Source organism: Clytia hemisphaerica, unplaced genomic scaffold (genome assembly GCF_902728285.1).
Source record: "Clytia hemisphaerica strain Z4C2 unplaced genomic scaffold, Clytia hemisphaerica genome assembly, whole genome shotgun sequence".
Taxonomy (NCBI): Eukaryota; Metazoa; Cnidaria; class Hydrozoa; order Leptothecata; family Clytiidae; genus Clytia; species Clytia hemisphaerica.
The window spans coordinates 86,981-113,548 of record NW_027103902.1 but is presented as its reverse complement, the minus strand read 5'-3'; the positions used below and the strand labels follow the sequence as shown (position 1 = coordinate 113,548).

At 35.9% G+C, this 26,568-nt stretch overlaps 4 protein-coding genes across 4 annotated transcripts in view; 2 read left to right on the top strand and 2 right to left on the bottom strand.

Moving 5' to 3' along the window:
- LOC136808921 (putative uncharacterized protein DDB_G0279653) overlaps positions 1-9,352 on the top strand; it is a 32,615-nt gene extending 23,263 nt beyond the window's left edge. The window contains exon 9 of the mRNA XM_067065481.1: positions 8,002-9,352. Coding sequence (XP_066921582.1) covers positions 8,002-8,100 — 99 coding nt within the window. The 3' untranslated portion in view covers positions 8,101-9,352. The remainder of the gene's footprint in view (positions 1-8,001) is intronic.
- On the bottom strand, positions 4,844-6,982 carry LOC136808919 (stimulated by retinoic acid gene 6 protein-like). The gene has a single exon (XM_067065479.1). It carries the CDS (start codon positions 6,911-6,913, stop codon positions 5,141-5,143), a length of 1,773 nt encoding a protein of 590 aa, XP_066921580.1. The 5' UTR covers positions 6,914-6,982; the 3' UTR covers positions 4,844-5,140.
- A 5,562-nt stretch (positions 9,353-14,914) lies between the features above and the next one.
- Positions 14,915-17,139, top strand: LOC136808925 (salivary glue protein Sgs-3-like). Its single transcript, XM_067065487.1, has 4 exons — positions 14,915-15,153; positions 15,396-15,569; positions 15,906-16,322; positions 16,766-17,139. Exons 1-4 carry the CDS (start codon positions 15,108-15,110, stop codon positions 17,020-17,022), a joined length of 894 nt encoding a protein of 297 aa, XP_066921588.1. The 5' UTR covers positions 14,915-15,107; the 3' UTR covers positions 17,023-17,139.
- A 6,451-nt stretch (positions 17,140-23,590) lies between these two features.
- LOC136808959 (zinc metalloproteinase nas-14-like) lies at positions 23,591-26,341 on the bottom strand. The gene is made up of 4 exons (XM_067065532.1): positions 26,097-26,341; positions 25,443-25,658; positions 24,624-24,917; positions 23,591-24,289 (listed from the first exon to the last, which is right to left on the bottom strand). The coding sequence occupies exons 1-4, from the start codon at positions 26,140-26,142 to the stop codon at positions 24,033-24,035; spliced, it is 813 nt and encodes a 270-aa protein (XP_066921633.1). The 5' UTR covers positions 26,143-26,341; the 3' UTR covers positions 23,591-24,032.
- Positions 26,342-26,568: the final 227 nt, after the last annotated feature.

Genomic DNA, 26,568 nt, shown 5'->3' with positions numbered 1-26,568 from the left:
AAAACAATGTCTATTCTTCGTATTTTCATTCTAAAGTTAGGGCGGAAAATTGTTCGCGTTAAAACGCGAATCGCCCATTTGCGCCCCAAGTTGAAGGCGTTGTTAAGTGATACGGAGCCGAGAAATGGAAAGGAGTTAATTATTGAATAATTAAAAAATATCAAATACCGTCATCATGTCATTTTTAATTACTGCCACACTATCCAAAGGAGGCTTGTTAGTGTTCAGAGTAGCTAGGAATAAATGTTCAAATGTTAATAGTCGCTCATTGTTCATGTGAATACAATGTCTTTGTATATTTTGTATAGTGATAATTTAGGAGTTTATATGTTATTATTTTCCAGAAGAAAATAGTGGGACGGGTAAGGCTACAAACACTTTACAATAAGAACATTTATTAAAGTAACGGACGCCACGGTTTCTCGTCCTTCCTAAGAAATGTCTTTGACGAGAGGGATTATTTCTAAAGGCTTGATAATGAGACAGGGTACAGTATGAAGCAAGACATTATTTCCCGTTCGCTTATATGCTGTTCATTCTCTCGGAGGTCTCGCATCCCCCAAAGGGCCGGCGATTTGCACAATTACTTCGCCGCTACGCAGCCTTTCGCAAGATATAGTTTTTTCTTATTCAAAATTTTTACTTTCACGACTTCGGCGCAGCGGCAAAACCCAACGCACAGCGCACCCTTTTGCATGACATAAACCTATTTATTCTTTAAAATGTCTACCTTCGCGGCTTCGGCGCAACGGCGAAACATATTACGCAGCGCAACCTTTCGCTTGATTACACTTTCTTTTCTGACGACATTTGATCTGACGTCACTTTCATTCTCAGAAACTCTGTATGAGCTTCAGTTGCTGTTAACAAAGATTTGCGCTGCGCGATATGTTTCGCCGCTGCGCCGAATCCGCGAAGGTCATTTCAGGACACAAAATAACTCTTTATAAACGCGAAAGACTTGCGCTGCGCAATATCTTTCGCCGCAGCGCCGAAGCTGTGAAGGCCATTTCTGATGTAAAACTAATCATATAAAATGATATTTTTAGCATGGATAATACTGCTTCGCGACTTCGGCGCAGCGGCGAAATATATTGTGCAGCGCAAGTTTTTGCATGATTACACTTCCTGTGACAACATTTGAACTGGATATAAAATAAATCATAACATATGCGAAAGACTTGCGCTGCGCAATATGTTTCGCCGCTGCGCCGAAGCCGCGAAGGCTGTTCCAGACATAAAATAACTCATACCATATGTGAAAGACTCGCGCTGCGCGATATGTTTCTTCGCTGTGCCGAAGCCGCGAAGGCTGTTCCAGACATAAAATAACTTATACCATATGTGAAAGACTCGCGCTGCGCAATATGTTTCGTCGCTGCGCCGAAGTCGCGAAGGCTGTTCCAGACATAAAATAACTTATACCATATGCGAAAGACTCGCGCTGTGCAATATGTTTCGTCGCTGCGCCGAAGTCGCGAAGGCTGTTCCAGACATAAAATAACTTATACCATATGCGAAGTCACGAAAGCTGTTCCAGACATAAAATAACTTATACCATATGCGAAAGACTCGCGCTGCGCAACATCCTTCGCCGCTGCGCCGAAGTCGCGAAGGTCATTTCAGACTTAGAATAGCCCCCATCACACGCGAAAAGCTTGCACACGTAAAATATGTGCGCTAACTGCGTAAGCCACGCGCAGCGCCGAAGTAAGTGTGCAAATCGTCGCCCCACTCGCATCCCCTGGCTTAAAACCATCTCTGAGACAGGGGTACAAATATTTCTGCAAACGGAAATTGGAAAAAGGGGCAAGAAAGTATGACACGGTGGAGCCCCTTCCTAGTGGAACAATTGGTAATAAATAATCGGCCCGGTGAGAAAATATGCCCCAGATATTTAAGAACCCGAGAAATTTTTATTTTCTTTATTTCTTACTGTTTTTTATCCTTCATTTTTCCAAAGGGTACAAAAGTTCTCACCGGGCACTGAGAGAGACAATGTTATGAAGTATTTTCTTTCGCTAACAGGGCTCGAAATAACGGTCGGACATCGGACATTGTCCGACCCAAATAGCTTCATGTCCGACCCAAAAATCATAATTTTCAAGCTAAAGCAACCCTGATCGGACATTTTGTCCGACCCACTTGAAATCGTTATTTCGAGCCTTGCGCTAAAAAAAGAATTAAAAAGTACATATTTTCCAAATATATAAGAGCTTAAAATGTTTGCTGCCAACTACTAATCAAAATTTTATTATCAATGATACTAAACGTACTACCCAAATATATATCCCTTAGGTATTACATTTTTATGACGCTCCATCTAATGAATAATTATATTGTGAGAATTGCATAAATTCAAATTATAACTTCGGCAAAACGTAATTTTTGAAAAATGGTATTGCTCCACCACAAAATATAGAGAGTGTTTGTTTATGTTTCGAATGGCGCCCCGTCAAATTCTATCCACTTCACCCCGAAACGAGTGACTCGATTTTCTTGTATTCGATTGAAGATTGTTCCTCGTAGAAGAAACTTTTGAAAATGAAATTTTCTAAACTCGCGAATTAGACCCCACTCGTCAAGTTCTGCGGTATAATTGGGTGGTAGGTCTCGTCTGGAAGAGGCATTTTGCCCAAAACCTTCCAATTCTATCTGATTCACCCCGTCCTACGGTAGCTAGAGACCTCAAATTTGGAGGAAGAATTCTTTGATGGTGTTAAAATATTATTATATAAAAATATTTGTAAAATATTTAGTATATTTATCAAAATAACGGAAGATATATCTTTTTTTGACAAAAAGAAGACATTGCATTGTTTTATTTTTGTTTTTGAAGAAAATAGCTTGGAAAAGGTTGAAATGAGTCAAAAAAGGTGGTAGGACCCATTTTCAAGGGGCCTCTGGAAATGGAGGAACAAAAACTTATGAGTATTTAAACAATAAGTTTTTCTGAAAGGAGAAACCCCAAATGAAAAGAAAATCCATTTCGGCAGAAATAAAAACTTTTTTTTGGGACATTCCCATGCTAAAGAAGCAAAAAAGTTAAAAAAACTACATGAAAATGAAAGAACTAGAATTAGCGATTGTGATTTTTGAATTCCTTTCTGATAAACATACAAAGTTTCAGCCTCCAAATACATTTTCCTCCGTTTCCAGACACATTTGTTCTTTGAAAGTTGCAAATTTTTTTTCTCCCGTCGGCAAACAATTTTCAAAATGTTGCAAAACGTTCGGCATTTTACCAATTTGCCGTCTAGCCCGTGGTGTCCACAGTGTTATATACCGCTGGAAAGCTAAGATCACGGGCTTTCATTTAGTAAAAACCGGAACGCTTTAGCATACATAGAAAAGAAGTTCCAAGGGTTCAAAGTTCACGGAANTTCTTAAGATCTTAATTATATCCTGCCCAGTTTTTTGAATTCAGCTGAAACTTTTACCATTAGAAAGAGAATATTATTGGCTTTCAGAAAATATATACTTTTGATGTATAAAAATTTGTTGTTCTAAAGATATGATCAATTAAAGAGAATGTGTCAAGAAAGGTGAACACATACCTTAAGCGGAACTAAAATGCTGAAAAACGCGCGCAAAATTATGAGATGTTTGCCCAACTTCCTTATGCGTGAAGCTATGAATGCCATCCTCAGAAGTTTTAGGCTTCCTCCGGTGGCAATAAGGAGCACGAATCTGTTAGTGGATGCCAGCAGTCTGAATCTTTCTAGATTTACGTGTATTCTAATTTATCGCTTAACTTATTTTCGGGTAAAAGTAATAATTAATCATAGTCTGAATCGCAGACCTCTACAAAACCGCAGGTAGTTTCTAAACTCTCGCCAGCTAAAAACTGTATTTAGCCAATATATGGCTAAGAGCGGCAAATCTCTGGAGAGAGGATTTACCGACTAAAAGAAGCAGGAATTCGTTAGAGGATGCAAGCAGTCCTAAATTAATCACGAATATTGACACGTGACTGATAGATATTTGTTTTTCCCTAATTATCAACGCGTAGAAGGCCTAAATATTGCGATTAATGTTTCTAATTTCTCATTCGTCAAATTTTTATTTATTTTCTCTAATTTCTCACGCACAGCGTCCAAAATAATTATTCATTGCAACCATGAATTTATTATATACATGAACAACGCATAAAACGGTGGAGAGCGAAATATTGTCTTCCATTGTTTAAGGAAACAATCGTGGATCGCAAAGGACAACTGTTATGGCGGCTTAAAATTCTCTGATTTTGAAAAATGATTAATTATCTCATTTCTAAAAATTTCTTTATCTTTATCTTCTTATACTTTTTTACTCGAGATATGTTCATTGGTGGGTAGAATAAGTAAGGGTGTTTCTACTCTGAGATAGAGTCCATCAAATTGGAGGAGGATATGTTTAGCGTAATTGGGAGATTAATTCACAAAAAAAATTTGAGACAAATGCATTACACGTTTTTTTTTTATAAGAACGTCAAAAATTTTCAAAGCCTTCGGATGTTCTTAGTTTTTTGGATTTGAAGCCTAAAAATGTTCTTGAAAATGTTGCTTTGTTGTTAAAAATTTTTTTGAGTTGATTTTGATGTTGAAGTTTGCTTGAGAATTGCATTTTTTAAGTCTTCGCAAGCCTAGTATGCTTAGAATGGATTCTTAAATTCTTTGGCTACAAACCGAATGTTCCATATAGTTTTTTGTGTTTATTCTTAAAAAAAAAAACGTGTAGACCTAAAGTTTCATTTAAAACACACAACATTTTGAATATCTTTGATGCGCTCACAAAGACTATATGTAAGGATAAGGGTGTTTTGTCATGTTAATAGAGTACTAAACAAAGAAGACGATATTGATTTAACCAATTGTTGTTATTCTTTAGTGACCTCATTCAAAAACCATTGAAATTATACCCCACAAAAAAACTTTAAAAAAATATGATATCAAATTTAAACTACTACAGTAAAAGTCTCACGTGTTTTTTTTTTTTCATACACAGAATTATTCCATAAACCAGGTCTCGGGTAATCCAGGTCAAAATTGACCATTATTCCTTTCTTGACAAATTGAAGAAAATCCAAATTGTGGTCTCAAAAATCCTTTTTTTTACATAAAAAATTGAAGTTCATTTTCACTTTCGAATGTTTTACCATTTACGCATTAATGCTTCCGTTTTCCGAGGGTATGATTCGACTGTTATCTCGATGTCTACCATGGTATCGTTCATTGGTCAAACCTGGGTTGCGTAGTAGCGTGTACGTGACGTACCAACGGTTCCGCGCCACTTTCCCGCTTTTTCCTGACCCGGTGATTGGTTGAAGCGAGCGGTCGGATCCAAGAATCAAAGGGCTTCCCCACACGTTTCTGGTGAGTTGTTGAGAAGTGAGCTGTGATATGTCTCGAATGTGAGGTTCCATGAGGAATTGACAGAAGCAACGCATAATGGGGTTCTTGAAGACGTTCTCCACACGTAAAAAGGAGCTGTACGAATTCGATATATCCATACTCTTGAAGAACATCATTGGGTTACGATCAATGCGACCGTAAAACAACAGAAAACTGAAAATTATGAATAAGAGACGTTTGACCAGGGACATCAGACCCGTGAACACATTCACGAAGAATAGAAAGAAGGATAGAACGTAAAACAAACGTGGATGTTTCAAATTAATCTGAAGCTTCGATGATTCCAAATCGGAGAAATAATAACGGATGCTCAAGCGTTGGATGATTTTAAAAACGATACCAGTGCCAACGAAAGATAATATGTAGCGAAGCAATATCAAGACTTGTGCTCCTGTTGCTCTAGTTGCTAGGAGATAAATAATCGCAACAATGATGCCAACCAACACATAACAACATAGAAAACCAATGAGCATTGCACTGATTAAGTATGCTGGAAACACCAATCGATGGTACAAAGCGATATTATGGCAACCATCATCTTTCCGGTAGAGGTTGTGATTTCCCGTGTATATTGCCAGAGTATCATTTTGGTAACAGTACAAAAAATGAACCACCATAACTAGGTACAAGATAATACTGATGGCCAACCCTAAATACCAGACTGTTTCGATGTCTGTGTTAGGATTAGTTTCGAGTAGTTTTAACCCTTGGTATTGTATTTTAAACAGATACAAATACAGCAAGACGAAAATCACAGACATACATTGAAGAATTTCACCAGGAAATTTAAACCACGGTTTGAAAACATTTTTCAGTTTTTGAAACAGAGTTAACTGTGACTGATTTGAAATATTTTTCCTTTGTAGAAGATTTTTCAAATACAGGATTTGATGTGTATCTACGACGCTTTTCTCGTTCGTTGGAAGTTCATAACATCCTGTTTTGAAGCATGTGTATAAGCGATGTCCGAAACCGAACAAGATGACAGCAAGAAAAGTAAAACTAGGCACCAAAATTATTGCAATGTTTCGTTGCAAGGTAGCTTTCAAATTACAGTCATCGTCATAGTCAAACTGTAGTCCGAGATAAATAATCTCCCAAACAGTAAATCCGATTCCTACAACTGACGAAACCAGTAAATGCGGAGAGGAAATCAAAGCAAAAAACGGGAAAGCTAAAAACCCATTCAAAGTTGCTAACAAGATCGTTGAGAAAAATGAACACATGTTATATTCTGGTGCGGAGCCTGATGATATGCTTGAGCAAAGCGCTTTCTCAAAAGTTTTATCGGTATCTCCGAAGATCATGTTAAAAACACGGAGCGATAGATGACCAAACACTAATGACGTCATCAATCGATTTCGGTCATTGTCTTGCAGAAACAGGAATGGTGCTTGTGCTGTCAATTTCCCTTTCTTAACTCGCGAGTAAATCTGCATGATAATCAAAATCAGCGTCGGTATCAAGAAGGCTAACACCGGTACAGCGGTATTAGAGACAGCAGTTGACTGGCAAGACATTATTTTGTCGAATTTGTGACCGAACTTATTTCTTTAACCAGACCACCACTTTCTCCCTCTACTTCATTACGATATACCATATAGCTTCATACACACGAATTGCTGAAACCTTTAACACACGTGGTGGTATTACATTTCACAATGAAAGGAAAACGACTCGATTAGACAAAATCTTTTGACAATGTTTCGTCTGCGAATAAACTTTCTCAAGGAGACATAACATTTAGAGTCAAATTCAAAATCTAAATTAAAACTCAAGTAGGTAAATAGAGGCTTCGAAAAACTAAAAACTTGAAATTATTTGGAAATGTAAACAAACTTGTCAAAAAGCATTTAGAGCTTGAACTGAATAATGTTTCCGAACATTGTAGAACCTCCAATTAGCGGACACTCTAAAAGGTGACCTCTGATCAGCGGGAAAAAAACATCGTTTTCCCTCCAACTAGTGGACATCGAGGGTCAAATTCAATAATGTCCCCATTATGCCATCAAAAGAAAAGAATGTTTCGATTCGATAAGAAGTCGTACAATACTTTTTTTGAAACTACAAATTACTTTTTCAAGACTTAAGTTTTTGCTTTCTCCCGTTGTAATTTCGATCAAACTTTCAAAACATTTCGGGCATTTTCTAACGTTTCAAAAAAAGAAAAAATATTTAAGGTCGAAATATTAGGATTGCAAGATTGGGGCTCTAAAGGTCGGATACCTCTTATTAACAGACACTAACCTGTCTCCCCGATGGTGTCCGCTAATTGGGCTCTTCCAAAAAAAGTTCGTTGTCCGGGTGTAAATTTGCTCTGTCCGGGGGTTATTTGAGTTGTCCGGGGGCCAAAAGTCACTTCATCCTCCACCCCCCCCCCCCCATATACAATTTTTTTCTGGAAGAGCCCATTACTGCAAAATAAGGAAAGCTTAATTATAAACTTTCAATTTGGTCCAAATTTTTAGTCGGCCCAAATTTTAGTTGGCCCAAATTTTTAGTCGGCCCTTATTTTAATCACCAAACCAAAATTTAGACACTTACGGCCGATAAGGTAACTGTGCATCAAATAAACAAATTGTTTGTAATTTCACGTTCATTTTTTTAGATATGTGGTGTTGATTTGCCACCTGATCTTGAATATCTGGAAAACTTGATCGACATTTTGGACCAAACACAGCAAACACAGAAAAATACAGTTATATAGTTGAACATATTGTAGCCACTATCAACCAAAATCCTAACTCAACAAGATTAGGTTTGAGTCAAAATGGGGGTTTATGACGTCAAATTATAATCTCAATGTAACAGCTTCAGAAATTTGATGTCATTCAACCCTTAAGGCCGGTCTCCACAAGCGCGCGCTTCGATGTGTCAACTGTATATTATTAACAAAAACTACAATGATCGCGCTTTTTCGAGCAAAGCTTCCACGCTATTGGTCAAAAGAAAAATGAAGCAACTCCACTGGCGCGAACTGACGTAACGGTTGAAAAAAGTTGAAATGTGCTCAACTTTTTTTTCGAGCGCGCGCTACATTTTTATGACGTAATCTTTTTTCAAGCAAAAAGGATTGAAGCCCAAAAGTGCGATCGTAGCGCGCGCAAGTGGAAACCGGCCTTTATATTCATGGTATGCACCATTGCAATGTCTTCCACGAACCCAACAGCTGATTGGTTGAAAGTAACGTATTGACTGATTTTACGTCCTTTTCAACCAATCAGCTATTGGGTCCATGATGTAATATTAAAAGACATTGCAATGGTGCATATCATGAATATTAGGTTTGAGTTATAATGGGGGCTTATGACGTCAAATTGTAATCTAAATCTGATGGTAAGTTGTAACTGAATAACAGTATTCCAAGGCAAACTTAAAATCCGTAAATATAAAAAATCTAAGCGCCGAAAATGCTATATTGCCATTGGCCTTGTGAAAACTCTCCTTTAGACCCCCTGGAAATTCCTCTTAAACTACCCCGGGAAATGTCGGGAAATATCCCATGTATGGATATAAAATGAAATGGTCAAATGTCAGAAGATGCAATGGTATATATCATGAATAAGCTGCCTTTAGCGCGAGAATTAATATATAAGTGTATAAGCCATTTCATATTCTCTATGAACCACGGGGAATCAGGACTTGTCGTACCCTTAAGATGAATTCTCGTTGGTCAAAATAAAATTTCTTCAAAATGTTAGAAACCACTTTTTAAGCGCCTCCCTGAAAGCAGGAGGATTGTGATTGTTGGATGGCTGGCTATAAACGGGATGCCCATGAATTTGTTGAAAAGCGAAAGTTATTATGTATGTATGTAAATGGATATTGTAATTAACAAGTATTATGATAGCTTCAATTGTGTTATAATTTATATTGAATTTAAATTTTTCAAGATATGTTATGTAAGATGTTATTTATATTGTCAAAGTATCATTATCAATTTTAGACTAAGGAATAAATAATCGATTCTATATTTCACATTTTCCACAAACTCTTGTGTTTGTAGACGACGTTCTTTTGATCATTCAATATATTGAGGAACGATTTTCTACATTTAATTCGCTCTAAGTCGAAATACATGTTTTTTTTATAACGTTTATAATCATGTGCAGGGTCAGTTTTTGGTAACTAGACAATGGCTTTATTTATTGAGAACAATAAAAATTCTAAGCATAATGTGAGCCTGATAGGGACATACACTTGCTTATAAAAAAAACATGTATATACAATACAAATTTTTCTGTCAATTCGAACTGAAACTCAGCTGGAATACATGTAAGTGGTTTAAAATGCTCTCTATAATTTGAATATTTCTAATTCGGAAAAAAAGTCTTACTGTAGTCCCATGAGGATAGAATTAGAGAGAGAGGCAGCTGTATAAGTGATTAGCAGATGAGCTGTATAACCGTTCAACATAAAAGCCGCAGAGGAAACGAACTTTGACGGCTCATTGTATACGAATCGAAGAGAGATTTTTTGGTAATTTTTTTACCCTTTTGTTGAAAATTTTCTAACTTTTGCTCTTGCCAATTTCATTAATTTCCAAAATCATTTGTGCTTTCGCATGCACATTCTAGAAAATGTAGTACTTTCATCCTTCGATCGACGGACGCCTTTAAATTTAGAATCGCACCTCGATCTGGCGATAGTGTCCAGCTGTACATTGGGCTCTTCCAGACAATATTCGTACATGGGGGGGGGGGCGGTGGAGGATATATTGTCCGGGGGTAGCGAAAAATCATTAAAATTTGCCTTGTCCGGGGGGTAAATTTGCCCTGTCCGGGGTTAATTTGGGTTGTCCGGGGGGGGTTTACTGATGCTTGTCTGGGGGGTAAAACCCGTTCTCCGGGGGGGCCAAAAGTCACTTTGTCCGGGGGAGGGTAAATCGCTGAAAATTGTTATATCCTCCAATACCCCCCCCCACCCATAGTCAAATTTTTTCTGGATAAGCCCATTATGTATCTTGTACTTATGTGTACAGTATTGTTTCTAATAAAATATATACAGTTGGGCACAAATTAGTTCACGCCATAAATAGTCCCATACTTAACCCGCTAGTAATCCAAAACTTCACTCAACAATCTAACCAATCCGATTGGTTAAATCTCAAAATTGTGATGTAATTGGGCAATTACATTTTATATCCATACAGGGGGGTGCGCCAGAGGGTAATCCGATAAAAATTTCCAGGGGGTCTTTTTTCATTTTTCCAAGGGGCTAAAAAGTTATTCTAAGATTTCCACGGGGTAAAATACTTATGTCAGTTCATCCACCCTCATTTTAAGTTGTGAAAAGAATCTTTCCAAGGCCACTTTTGCAAATTTCGCCATTTTCCAGGGGGTATCCACACATTTTCAATATTTTTGACTTGAAAAGGTTTGTCCACCCCCCCTGTATGCTGTATGTTTTTTTAATGGAGCAGCCCATTGAGCCAAATTAACCAATCAGTGACATAGCGACTTTTTGGATTGTTTGTGGTTAGTACGGTATCAAATCTTTAGGGCCCTCCAACTCTCCTTTCCCATGTCTTTTTGTTAGATTTCGTTCAGCTCGAATGCTTCTGACACCCCTAAACCCTTCACCTCAACTTGACGTTAAGTCATTGAAAAGACTGTTTTGCGAGCGGCCCTAAAAGAACTTTTTACACAATTTGATATTTTTTTTTTTTTTTACAGAAATGATAATAAAAAAATAATGAAATTAAAAGAAAATGAAAGTACTGAAGCTTATCAATGTGGAGAAAGAAACCGAGAATTTCTACTAAATGCAGGATGAAAGAAATGGTCCGCAATGTTTGGTCTGCGTATTTGGAAAATTAATTGCACTTCTATGCTCATAAAGGTTTGTCCAACGAAAGTTATCTTTCGTCCTTGAAAAAAAAAAGGAATTCTTTTTAGCGGTAGATAGAGTTGATATTTTACGTGGATAGCCCAGTAATCTATGACTTTTAGACAGTCTTTCGATTGTTTTCACGGGATCCATGGCAACCCGGCTCGGCTATCTATGAACTGAAAGGAACGGGGATTCGAACTGCGAACCTCTTGGCCATCGCTCCTCATCTTAACCAATTGAGTTTTTGAACAGCGAGGGGCCTGAGCTACCTTAATTGCTTAAATCGAAATCAATCGAAAATAGTCAATCGATACCGATATCGATTGGTGATCGATTTCAAAAAATTATTCCGAATTTAAAAATTTGTAAGTTTAGTAGAATTTGATTAAACAGACTTCGATTACTCTCGATTGACTTATCCCGACTTCATAACCTTCAATCGAAATTGATTCGATTGATTTATTCGAATATTGATCGAGCTTCAATCGAATATTTCTTATTGACTTCGATTAGATTTAAATACACCCCCTTCTCACAGACCCACTGGGAACCCTTCCCACTGGAAAAATTGGCCAAAATATCATCCTCGTTGGAAAATTATGCTCCAACTTTCGTCCCCATTGAAAATAATCAAATAAACCAATCCTCATTGCAAAATGTTTACTATTTTTCCCATCCCCACTGAATTTTTTGACTTGAAAACAAAAGAATTGATATCCCCAGTCGTAAGAAATATGGGAATATCAATCCCCATCGAGTTTGAGTCCCCATTGGCTGTAAAAATCCTACTGGGTCTGTGAGAATTGATTTATCTAGTTCTTTATGTGCTACATGATACCAAAAAAGCGAGTGGCATGGTACTGTTTCAACGTTCACCTAACGTTATATAGACGTTGTGAACGTTAGATAAACGTCGAAAAAACGTAGTGTGTCAGTTGGGCATGGTACTGTTTATGTGGAGGATACTTTTTTACCTATTTCATGGATTGTAGTCCAACCCTAGTCCAACCAAAATATTTCAGATCTCAAATTCTATTGTTTAGTTTGCACCTCCGAAAAGTCATAAAAATTCAGTGGCATTCCAATTGGTGATAAAAGTATGAAATTGGAGGGTATTTTTCTTTGCAAGGGAAAATGTTTTTTTTCGCCGAATTTTTCTAGTGTTTAGCATATACCTAGTAGCTTGGTGGGTCGCCGAAAACTAGGGCAAATTGAGCTCCCTCCAGTAGTATAGGCGTTATATGATAATACGATTATTGGTACGGGATTTAGTTTGTATAAACTAAAATTGGTCCCTCCATTACTTTATTTCTACTATGTCTGAATTAGTAGTTTAGCTTGCTAGACTAGGCTCCCTCTGCCTCGCCTGCCACGCTACTGATATATTATGTTAAAAGAGAATCGTTTGAAAAGTGATGTGAGTGGGCTTAACAAGATAAAACATGTACCGCATTTGAAAAGGTAATCACAGCCAACCTTACAGGAAACCATAATTTGACGTTGTAATTATAATAACGAGTGTGGTTTTGCAGCGTGTCAAAATAATTAATACGTATTGGATGTTGCTACGTAAATAGCATCGATATATTATTGGCAACTAATATAAAATGTTTCTTTCGTAAGAAACATTTTAGCGAGTTTATGTATTTGCGCTTTTTAGGACGGTAAAGTGACTGAAGCAATTTGAAATAGCCCGCAGTTTTGAGCCGCAAAATTGAGGACGGTAAAAGTGCTGATTTACCGTCGTCCTCAGTTGGTCAGGATGTAGAAAAATTAGAACCTTACCGTCTCCGTTGCTGAAAACCACACATACATAAACTCGGTTTTATTAGGATGGCTGAAGCCTTTGTTTTGCGAGAAGGGCGTGGAAGACCTTATCACTTTCTTAAATATTTTCTTTTTTAATTTCATTAAAAAAAATACTGGCTGCAAATCCTAATTCTAAATAAATCAAGGCATGTACCTTTTTAAAGCTTGAGATGTTTCAAAAACTTTAACCTTCAAATCCCAATAAGGAATACGTTGAGTGTTGAATACAAAGAAATTTTTCTGTACTCGATCCGCACTCTTACTAAACACAACATATTGCAAGAGCTACCAGGAAACTGGTACATCTCTAGACTAGAGTCTACTTCTGGCTGAACTTTGTTTTCTAATAATTTTTTATGACGCTGAGTCCAGTGAAGTAGACTAGGAGCATTTGCCGAGGTTGTCATTTTGAAAAAAAAATGTTTAAAATCCAAGTAACAAAAAAGCTAATTCAAGTTGAAAAATATGATTAAGAATGAGAAACAAACATCAATAACAGATTTGCAATCGCTTACTTTCAAATAAAATTGCATTGCTTCATTCTTTTTTTACCTTCCAAAAACAACGAAAATCCGCAAAACCATATAACCATATACACATGCCGGACAAAAGGTTGTAGACAAATGGAATTTCAGTAAAAAATGATGAGAAATAGAGCAAAATGACTCTTCAATGTGTCTGAAAGGGGATGGAAGTTAAGAAAAACACTTTTGAAGTCGTTGCATTGCTTTTGAATTGCTTTTGAGGGAACCACAAGCAAAAAATCAGCGTTTTGATACTGGTGTAAGCCAGTTAACCAAGCCCTTGTGGTTTGCCCTTGCGGTTAGACTGCAGTGGGTGACTTTGAAAGACTTTGAAAGACTTTGAAAGACTTTGAAAGACTTTGAAAGACTTTGAAAGACTTTGAAAGACTTTGAAAGACTTTGAAAGACTTTGAAAGACTTTGAAAGACTTTGAAAGACTTTGAAAGACTTTGAAAGACTTTGAAAGAAAGACTTTGAAAGACTTTGAAAGACTTTGAAAGACTTTGAAAGACTTTGAAAGACTTTGAAAGACTTTGAAAGACTTTGAAAGACTTTGAACAGCTTTAGGTTTGGAAAGCACCCAGAGCCTCTTGGGAACTTGTTTTTGATCGATATTGAAGTATTTTGCAACTATTGCAGAAGTCTACAAACCTTTTGTCCAGCATTGTACTACCGGGCCACTTAATCGCGCCATCCAGTTTATAAAAAAGCTTTGAGTGGACCTCGGGCTAGTACATCTCTGAAGTCAAGATCTGCTTAAGAAGAAACCATAATGATTTCGGAAACTATAAGAAAACTTGATATTAGCATTCTTATATTCTTACAAAGAATATTTTTGAATTAAGAATATTTCTTTATTCTCGCCAAAAGAGATCCACCGATCTTCTATTGTACACATTTCTTTTATGAGAACATTCAAGATTTTGAAGTCTTCGGATGTTCTTAACTTTTTAAATTTGAGCCTAAAAAAGTTCTTAACATGTTGTTATTTTCGCCATTTTTTGGATATTTTTGTCCATTTTCTCTAAGAAATTGGGTGTATAGAGTCCACAACACTTTAAAATGTTCTTAACGGGCTTATTCTGAATATTTTGGCCATCGAAGCCATTGTTTTTATATAGTCTGCTCTTATAAAAAAGCAAGCGTGTAAGCAATTTTTTTTTTGTGGTTTCTCGTTTGTCATAAAGTTCAGAGCTGGCCAAGGAAACCCGAAAACCCAAAGGAAAGCATCATACGCACATAATATCCCCTACACCGTCTTATTGGCCGGGGACCGTAAAACTAACGTCATGGAAAAGGAAATGGTAGACTAAGCTGTAGGTGTATAAATAAGGGTGTAAGTTGAGTTTGAAAATCAAATCAGCTTTGGTTCAGTTTGGCTTTCTTGATTAAGAAAGAACATCTGAACGCTTTGTGCTTTTTTGTGTTGGTTGGTCGACGAACGAAACTTTGCGATTCTACTTATTTGATATCATTTGCTGTTAAAAAAAGAAGAAATCATTTCTTGCACGTATTTTTGACGATAAATAGTACACTCAAGTAGATCGAGATGGTTTCTATTATCAAAGCCCTTCTTTTTTCATCACTCCTCATTGGTAAGTTTCTTTGTATTTTGCTATCTTGAAAATGGAATGAAAAGGATCTATAGTGACTGACCCACTGACCTTTATATATCTCTGGACCAAGTTATTCAATCCCGGCCAAGCAAAAATCTTTGATCAGAGGTGGATATAGCTTGGTCTAGGGATATATGAAGGTCAGTTAACTGGTCCGGAATGAGAGGGATGTAATTAAAGTATTGATTATCAATTGTTTTTATCTCATCCATCAATTATAGTGATTACTGAAGCCTGTCAAGATACTGATCCAAATTGTAAACGATATTTGAGTTATTGTAACCAAGGTAACGGATGGATGGAAGTAAAATGTCGCAAAACGTGTGGTTATTGTGACGATGGAAAGACAACTACAACAACCACCACTACTACGACGACCACTGCTGCACCTAAAGGTCTGAATTTTCTGTCATGCGAATTTCTATCTCACCGAAATCTTTACGCTTCAAATTTTACCAAACTCCAATAAAAATCCTAGACAGCTTACTTTTTGTCCGTCAATTGTTACTGTGAATAAAATTCGTCAATCTAAATCATGCGATTTTGTGTCAATACAAAAACTTCTTTATCAAGATTCTAACAGCCAACTTTCTGCCGATTTTTTACCCACTCTAACAAATAGTATAGACAAGCCAGCCGTAGAAATCACCATTGTATTATTTTGCTTTCACATTTATTTCGATCTTCAAATGTTCAAAGTCATATTTGTACCAATTGCTTCTAAATTATAGGAAATTGTGTGGATAATGACAATGATTGCGCCAAATGGAAACGATATTGTGCAAAAAGTGGTTACATGAAAAGAGAATGTAAAAGAACTTGTGGTTTTTGCACTGGAGGTGGTAAAACAACGACCACCACTACTACTAAAGCACCAAAAACAACGACCACCACTACTCAAAAGCCAAAGACAACCACCACTACTCAAGCACCAAAAACAACGACCACCACAAAGAGACCTACGACCACCACAACAGCCACTACGACCACCACCAAAAAGCCTACGACCACCACTAAGAAAACAACTACGACCACCACCAAAAAGCCAACGACCACCACAACAGCAACTACGACCACAACCAAAAAGCCAACGACCACAACTGCAACTACAACGACCACCAAAAGACCTGTCAATCCACCATCAGGAGGTAAATATTTCAGATTATTTTTTATGACATCGAAAAGAACAAAAATAACTATGGAAAAAACCGCAAAAAAACCTTTTTTTTAAATCTTCATGAACTTTAACTTCTATTACTCTAAATTTCCTCAATTCGAACAAATTTTCGTTCCCCATGGACTTTCGAGTTATGGATACCCTATTGTAGTAGGCCTCTGTGTTATACAAAACTTCATCTTGTGGTCTTGTGATTTCAAACCATCTGTTAATTCCTTATATAAGACCATGTTCGCACGTAGGGGTTCTGTTTCGCTCCGAAACGGAATGAAGCCATTATGTTGGTTAAAATTGACGTAAATCTTAGCTTAATCAATAGAATGGCTTCATTTCGTTTCGGAGCGAAACGGAACCGTCACGTGTGAACGTGGTCTAAAGCATGTCAATCCATTCGAATCTTTTTTCATTATCTAGGATGTGGTGACAAAGAACCATTTTGTTTTATGAGCATGTTCAACAAAAATCAACATTGTGGAAAATATGGTCACGTTTGCATCAAATCTTGTGGACGATGTAATGGCCCTGATAACCAGAAATGCTCCAATCTGAAAGATCGTGCTCCAAATTCATTCTGTGGTAACAAAGATTGTCAAGCGAGTAACCCATTGGATAAACACAGAGCTCATGTTAAATGCACACGCACGTGTTGCGATAAGAATCAACTTAATTAAGGATGAGATGAAATTAGTTCCATTTATACTTAGACGAAAAATCGTCTGAGACGAGTAGTTTGTAAAATGTGATCTGTGGAGGAGATCCTATTTATTGAAACATGAATGGAAAGTAAACTCTTCATAATGCTCATTTTCTAAATTGCTCGTCGCAGACAAATTAATCGTCTCAGTATAAATAGAACTATCACCTTGCACAAGTACAATTAGCAGTTATTATTAATATCACGAAGAATGCTAATTTTGTGCTAATTTCTGTCAAAAATTAATTTCAAATTAATGTTTACTTTTTGTGCTAAACCAATGCTTTTTAACATTTTTTATAACTTATTTTACGATTATATCATTACCTCTCGTTTAATTTATAATTATTTAATATTTATGAGCTACTCTAATTTATTTTAATTGTCTTCACTTAAAAAAGAATTTTTATCAACCTCACTATTAATAAAATATGAAATTCACTAAAATCCTAAAGTAGTCGATAATAATGTCGCACTTTTGGTTTGCAAACTTCTGAAATATCTGTTTATGATTTTTAAAAATGAACAAAGATAATCCTGGATAGAGCATAACCCCCCCCCCTAGGGGAGGGGGTATAGAGATGTCCTAAAATAGCATAAAGGAAGGGGGTAAGAGAATTTCTTGTAGAAAGGGGGGTTTGTTCATCTAGAAAGGAGGGTTAACACGTTAGCCAGACAAAACTTGAAGTTGATAGCACAACTAGAGCAGTCTACGTCAAAATTTGAAACTTATGGAAACATTTTTTGGACCACCCGGTACTCTCATTTTAGTTAATATGAGTGGTGCATAATGTATTGGAAGTGGGAAAAAATCCCGATAACACCGAATTTTGAGGGGGCTTTCATCAAATTTTGAAAGGAGGGGGGGGTAGAACCTAGAATCAACCCCCCCTCATTCTAGATTCTTTAGACTAAATGCTCTAAACTAGGGGGATAGTGACCCCCTTTCGAACTATGTAAGAGGTTTGGGTTTGGGTACTAGCCTTGGATGGATGATGTTAACATTTGTGATTTCTTAGTTCTACTTGAGCGAGACTTACTTTATTTAGTGAAATTGTGTGACATACTTAATAGGAAAAAATAAAAAAGTCGCTTCAATATCGCATATGTTGATGGATTACTGCAAGGAGGTTTTACCCTGAAAGAATAGTATATGACCTGACCGCTTAGAATTGACAAAAATATTCTAAGAGAATCAGCGGTCAATTCGAAAATTCAGCTTTCAAACCATTACACCCCGTTCTCACAGACCCGGTGGGGTCTTTTCAGCCAGTGGTCATAAGAATAACGGAATTAAACTCTGGGAATAGATATCCCATGTTTTTTATGGCCATTTTTTTAAAGTCGGAAAACTCAGTGTGGATGGGAAAAATGTAATATACTTTACAGTTATAATTGGTTAATTTGATTATTTTCAACGGGGATTAAAATTTGAGTATAATTTTCTGACGGGGACGATATTGTGGCCAATTTTTCCAGTGGGAAGGGTTCCCAGTGGGTCTGTGAGAAGGGGGTGTTTTTCAGTATTCTCGATAATTGAAAGGAACTCCAACCTCCTGCTTAAAGGTTTTATTTTTACATAAGTGTTTCCGTTTCATATCAGACACATTTTCAAAAAAGACAAAATTGCGAAAAATGGCATTGCCTTTTTTCAACTCTTTATCTCGCAAATATAAAGGGATGATTGGAGTTTCAGTCCGTTATTTTTAACCCCAACTAGCTTGGAAAATCCTACCGGGTCTGAGAAGGGGGTGTGAAAAAGCAAGCTTGTGAAGTTGCAACAATTTCTGGGAAAGTAACGAACGAACAAGACGGTAAATTTCTCAATGATTTTCTCCCTTTCAAATAATAACAATAAAGTATTGTTTGTAAATTGTAAATAAAATAAAACGTAGAAATTGTATGATACCCGAAATTTCCCTATTACTACGTAAAATTAACCCTTTCCAGCCAGAATACATTTTTCTATAAATTATGTCAAGAAACTATACTACTTTTATAAGATGAATTCCATAAGAAGAATGATCAAAAATTAACTCAAATATACAAAGTTTAAAACACCTCTATTTTACAATTTTTCCCTAAAGTTAAGAACAATATAAGACTACATTGACGCTTAAAAGTGCGAAAAAATAAGAACAAAAAATACAAAAGAAATAAAGCCTTAACAAAAATTCCATGCTTTTTAGTTTTAAGAAAGATGAATATTTCTAAAGGCTTGGGGACACGAGAAGTTTTTTTCGCGTTGGTGCAATGCTATATACTCCATCCGATCAACCTGAAACGCTTTCTCGTTTCTCCACCCCATTTTCCTTTCTAACAATAAAAGTGAAATCTCACTTTTGTCCCAGGAACAAAGTCTTTTGGATATTTCCCTCATTTTTTGTCCCATGAAACAAAAAAAAAAGAAACCATGGGACGCACACTTTTTTCTTGTGTTGGTGGGATAGAGCATGTTGCATTGCACCAACACGAAAAAAAACTTCTTGTGTCCCCAAGCCTTAAGGTTTGATTTTTTTTTCTTTAGCAAATTATCAGCAAAGATCTGTTGCATGAACAATACTGAATATATAAGTTATGAATAAAATACATAAATTACCCCAAAAATGAGAAAATGGCAAACCAAGACCTATGAAAGAAAACAAAAAAAAACTGAAAAACGCCAAAAAGGACAAACTAAAAGACAAAAAACAAACACAGATGTACTACATCTATAGTATCATATAGATGTATAGTACCATATAGATATATGTTGAACGGTGAAAAAAGAATGTGGGTATTATATTTAGATTTTTCCCTATTTCCCTACTTTATGCCATAAAGGAATAGGTTTGATTGCATTATAAAGATTGACCCATAACTTCAAGACATGATTATGTGCACCATCATTGTCGTTGTAGCAATTTTGTTTTGTTTCTCTGAAGTTTATGATTCCTTTCACCAAGGTTGCCAGTTTTCCTCTTTGATATGATGACAATTTCTTGATTTTAGCCTCGGTTGCTTTGACAAATGATGCGTAGGTATTATAATGGTATTTAGCAAACGACATTTGGAATCCACACAAATTCTTATATCTTTTACGATAATTTCTGGCTTGTTTCCATGCATCTTTTGCGAACGTTTCACCCCAAATTTTTTTGAAAACTTGATATTCTTCGTTTCCCGTTTTTTCCAATTTGCCACCAAATCCTTAAAGATGAAATGGAATGGAATGGAATTGTCTCACACAGCCCGAGATTCCAATTTTCCTTTTCCGCTTTTGACCCTAAGTTCACTTAGCAATCACAAGATTCGCCAACTTACCTATTACTTTCGAAATTCACACAAATCTAATCTTGTTTGGTGGAAATCGGGGAAAAAATTGATAAATAAAGCTAAAAAAGTGTCCGGAATATTTTGCATTCCCGCGAAATTTGAAATGGATATAAAAATCGAATTTTATGCTCACGCAAATAAAATGAAAAAATACCAATTTTTTCATACACATTGAAGCCCAACGAGAGCCTATTGCAAAAGATGCACGCTTTTTTATAAGAATAGTGTACTTCGGGTGAGGGTCGAGTATTCTTAAGAAAGTGCCATTATTGAGGGTGAAATATTCTTAACGTATTCTTACTTTTTTAGACTTGACTTTTTTACAAACATGAGAAATGATCAATTTGAGAGTTTTGGAATTTTGAGTGAATATTCGGGTTAAAATTACATTTCTTCCTCAAAGCTTCAATTTATCTCTAATAAAGGAAGCAGTTTTTTCTGTTGACCAAATACAAAATGACTGTATTCTTATCAAATTCTGTGAAATTCACCCTAGAGGGTATTCTTAGGGTATTCTTACGATTTGGCCAATTTTCACCCTGATATTCTTATAGAAGATATTCTTATAAAGAAAAAAGCGTGTATTTGTTTAACCTGGTGGAATGACTTTTCGTTTCACTATCCCTGTTTCTTCAAAGGACTATGCAACAATCATAATACCCAGTAATGGTAATATCCAAACCAACATTTTGCCATACATTTTCTAGAAGGGAGTAGTTTATAATGCGTGTAATACAGTAGTATAGGTGTTATATGAAAATACGATTAGTGTTACGGGATTTAGTTTGTATAAACTAAAATTGTTCCCTTCATTACTTTTTGCATGTCTGAATAAGTCGTCTAGCTTGCTAGACTATACATTTTGATAAACTTATGAGACTGTTCAAACCTGATTTATATTCTAAAGTCTTTGAAATTACCAAGCCCAGCTAAGCGTGTTTATAGTCCCAACTTTGCGTTGAATTTTGATTTGCTGCTGACTCTCCAGAATGATTGGTACAAATGAGAATTAAAATTTGTTTTTTCTAATTTAAAGGATTTTTTAAAGTTACTGTATTAGTTTTATATAAACAATACACGCTTTTTTTATAAGAATAACTTCTATAAGAATATCAGGGTGAGATTTCAGAGTTAGAACAATAGGCCTATTGTCTAGAACCATAGAAAAATAAGAATAATGCTCACTCTCAAGCCAAAGTACACTATTCTTATATAAAAAAAGCGTGCAGCGAGTTTATGTGTTTGTTTCACTTTCGCCCGCAAAATGGTAAACTGTCGTTTTCAGGCTCAACTGGAAAAACACTTTAACTTTTGAAGTTCCGCATCGCTACTTTTATTGGTGGTACAGAGTAGTGAAATATAGTTTTTTCCTCGTTGTCTAGAGTTTGCTTCTTATTGGTATTTTTTAACGTTTCAGCTGGAAAAATACGATCTCGTTCTCAATTTCCGCGTTGCTCCGTATCTTAAGGGCTCTGGTCATAGTGAAAAATCAATTATGTCTTCTTTTTCTTTGTTTAAGAACAAACTAATGCTTTTGAAAATTTGGCTACATCCCAAGTTATAGCTGTTTTCGTATGGAAATTTAGTGGAGAAAATTGCCAAAAATGAAGTTTTTTGGAGATTTTAAAGGAAAGATACTTCCACAAAAATTTTCCGAAATTGTATTTTTAGATACTAAATAGATACATCACCTGAAACAAAAAAAATTCCAAAATGTTTGATTTTTACCGAGATTAGGGCTTTGAAAGGTGAAATACTCCTCTTCGAAAAACTCTTCGTTTTCTTCTTCATTTAATTTTTTCATTTCAATTTTTCCATTTTTAAATTCTAAAAAGGTAGGTTTAACAGGACATATAAAAAAAGTTATACATTAATCTTTTTAAAATGCAGAAATAGCCATTTAAGAAAATTGGGTATGTCCAGAGCCCTTAAGGAAATTAATTTTGGCGAGAAATAATTTTATAGCAATCAGCAAAATTCCTAAAATGATTCAAATTGGAACAGGAATTTATTTTGGTGCGAACGTCAGGGTTGATAAAATTTCAGGGGAATTTGATAAATAGAACTCACATAATTTTGATTTAACTTGGTTGCTAGGTGGGATGTAGAGTAGCTACGTAGCCATGTTGTAAGGTGAAAATACAATACTTTTTTACTGACATTATTGAAATTATTCAATCCAGTACAAAAATATTTTTCTCTTAATGTTAACCGGAAATAATGGAATTTCAATGGAAACTTTGGTCAGATCAAATTAATATAATCTTCTACGGACGCTGTTTTTTTCTAAAATCGGAAAAATGATATTGAAAAATATCTTTTGGAGCTTGACTTTCTGACCCTAGATTTTGAGAAATTTATCTTTATTGTGCCAACCGACCGACTTGTATTTTTCCGAAAGTCCTTCCGAAGAACAATTGAATTTGCGTCGTCTTAACCCTTTCCTGTCAGAGTGACGTGACGACAGATTGTATCTAGCGGCTCCTTTGTATTCGAGGACTGCATTTTTTGAAATCTAGCGATAGATAACATTTGTGTAAAAACCATGCACGGGCGTTCTGGATGGGAAATAAGTAGTTTCATTTCCCATCAAGGAGTCTCGATTCTAGTCCTTCGGTCTTGGATGTCGATGGGTTAAACCTAGCTGTGTAAATCTCATTCTGATTTTTTCCTTGTTTACCGAACTTTACAGAACAGGAATATTTTTGTTTAAAATCATGGAAGAACAATAAATTAAATTTGTGTCGCCTTAACCTTGTTCGTGCCGATACCGGAGAACGCGGACTTGATGTATGAAAGAGGGTGAAACCCACAATCAAAAGTCATAATATTTTAGACAAAAGGGAAATTCCAACCATAAAGGATTCGGAAGCGCTCTAAATTAGATTGGAAGAGTTTTAACTCTGAGTTTTAACACTAGATTTAAGACTTAAGACCTTAGAATCTGAGGAACTAAAAGTCCAAGAATGGTCCAATAGGATCAGAATATAACCTGGAAGTCTATAATGCCCTCCCGAATTGAAATGTTCGAATAAATTTATCAATTTGCCCAAAAGTGACTTTTTCACTCGAACTTTAAATTGCTGAAAACGAGGAATTAACCAAAATACCCAATATATTTTGACCGAGATTGCAGCTGCGTAAAACCTCATTTTGATTTTTTCCTTGTTGACCGAACTTTCCAGGACAGGAATATTTTTGTTTTAAAGATTTATGTGAATAAAGTTTTTAAGCATGACACAAACACATAATCTTTCCCTTTTAAAATAGAGTAATACAAAAATTGAAATAGCTAAAGAAATTACACTCACAGTGCAGTAATATTTTAAGGATATAAAATTTAAATTCAATAAATAATCGTTTTTTAATAAATAAAATACCAAGGATTGTTATTAAATAATCTCATAAATAGAGTAGATTTTTGTAAATCACAAAAAAATATCGTGTTTTAGGGTTTAAAGGGTTAGGGTTAAAAACCTCAAAGGCAAAAGCCGAGAGAGAAGTCTCAGGCGTTTATTTTGAGTTTTGATCAAGAGCGAAAGTCTTTAAATTAACAAAGGTTCTTTGATTTCGAAAGTTGGCTTTTTTAGTTTTTATCCCTTAACAATAGGGCCTTCTTTTGGGACCCGTAAAAGGTTAACAAAATTTATTGAATGGGGAGTGAAAAATCACTTAATACAATTCACCTCGCATACAACAATATTTAGCACATTTAACGTGTGCACGATTTCGTTCGATGAGATTCGATGCACGGCAATCGCGTTGACTGCATTGTGGGTCACGATCGGTCAAGTTTGCGCATTTCTGGTTATCTGGACCATTGCATCTTCCACAGGATCGGATACAGATATCGGCATGTGATCCTGAGCAATGTTGTGCTGGCTTGAACATCTCTTTCAAGAAGCAATAAAACATTTTGTCTCCACATCCTGTTAATATGAAAAAATAAACATTGATTACATTTGACTGGAATTTCATTTGGCGGATGGCGAAAAAAGTTTTTGATTTGGCGGATTTCGGGTAAATTCGACAAATCTGCCAGATTTTTTTTCTGCTTAAAATTTCTTCTTTTAAATGAAGCGGTGTGATTATGTGGTGGTTTTATTCTTGTGGAAACCATACTCTTAATATAGGTGCTTGATAAAGGAAGGTTTGACAATGCTTTAAAATTAGTGTTCAGATTATTTTCCAACATCTACCTAGTGTTAGATTCTATGAAGTTTCTGTTTTTTATTTTTTTGAATAAAGAATGTTTTTTTATACCTCCTGCTGGTGGGTTAACTGTAACAGGTTTTTTGGTGGTGGTCGTAGTAATTTTCTTGGTGGTGGTCGGCTTTTTTGTGGTGGTCGTAGTAATTTTCTTGGTGGTGGCCGGTCTTTTGGTGGTGGTTGTAGTAGTTTTTTTGGTGGTGGTCATAGGCTTTTTAGTAGTGGTCGTTGTTGTTTTTCCTCCATCGCAAAGACCGCATGTTTTTCTGCAGCTTTTTTGCGTGAATGGACTTGTGGTACAATATTGCTTCCATTGTTTACAGCTCCTTGTTTCGTCCTTACAATCACCTATGGAGAAAAAAGGGTTCGTTTAGTTTCTTAGATGCATGTGATATTATTTCTTACTTTTTTCCAATATTTGAAAATTCCTAACCGCCTAAAGTAACAATTTGAGAATAAATATACCCAGGACGGCTAAATTTAAGCAAATTACGAATCAACGTTGGTATATTAGAGTCATCATAACTCGAATCTGCAAGGGGGCACAAATTTGTTCGAGTTATGGAAATTTCTAGATATGAAGTAAGGTTTTTAAAGGACTGGTAAACATGTAAAAGAGCCCAGCTGACACACAACGTTGTTTCAACGTTCATCTAACGTTAAATGGACGTTGTGAACATTAAATTGACGTTGAATAAACGTTGTGTGCCAGCTGGGAGACATTCAAGTTGTAGAGGTTCGAGACTAAACTGTACTACAAAAAGATATATATTTAAGAAATATGGACCGAATATAACAATTCAAAGCTCGGAGCTCAGATAAATAAAAATAGCAGGGTTTCAACAAAATTACAATGGTTCTATAAAAAAGTACCTGTTGTGGTTGTTGTTGTTGTTGGTGTTGTTTTTGTTGTTGTTGTTGTTGTGGTCTTAACTTCACCGTCACACAAACCACATAATTTCTTACAATATCGTGCGACTTTTGATCGACTATTACCGCATTCTCTTTTCAAATATGCCGCCCCTTGTTTGGCGTGGTAACTATCACAACGCCAATGGCTGTTTTTACATTCTTGTCCGTATGTGAATGCTGAGAGAAAAGAAAGTCAAGAAATTAAGAAACTTTTAGAATATTATTTGGAGCAGTTTTCTTTTTATACGATCCTATCGGCTGCAGGGTCACTAAAAAGAGAATGATACAATAGGATGCAGGAGAAATTAAAAACGAAAGTGATCCCGCCCGGGACGGAGTGTCACGGAGAGTGTAGCGTACGATAGCATCGTCTATCTTCTTTCTATTTCTCCTTAAAGTACGAAACAAAATCTATCAAATATTTAGATGAATTTTGAAATAACTTTTTGTCATATTTTACAGTGCCATTACATTCTAGCATTGGACTTCGAGTTCTAAAAAGTCAGTAGTAGCTTTTTTTCAAATTCTAGCTGTTGCACTCAAGAGTTTGTCCACTGGTTTTTAATCAGGTAAAGCAAGAGAAACTAAACATAAAGAACTACAGTAAGATCTTACCAATGAGCAGTGATGAAAAAAGAAGGGCTTTGATAATAGAAACCATCTCGATCTACTTTAGTGTATTATTTATTGTCAAAAATGCGTGCAAGAAAAGATTTCTTCTTTTTTAACAGCAAATGATATCAAATAAGTAGAATCGCAAAGTTTCGTTCGTTGACCAACCAACACAAAAAAGCACAAAGTGTTCAGATGTTCTTTCTTAATCAAGAAAGCCAAACTGAACCAAAGCTGATTTGATTTTCAAACTCAAATTACACCCTTATTTATACTCCTACAGCTTAGTCTACCATTTCCTTTTCCATGACGTTAAAAGGAGGAATTGTAACAAAAGAGTAGGTATTTGTTTGGATACAAATCTAATTTGGAACATACATGATATTGTATAGACAAAGAATTGCGCCGGCGGTTACGTGTTAAATCCGGCACAACGAGAAGACGAGGAACGTGCGTAAATTTCCTTAGCCAGCTT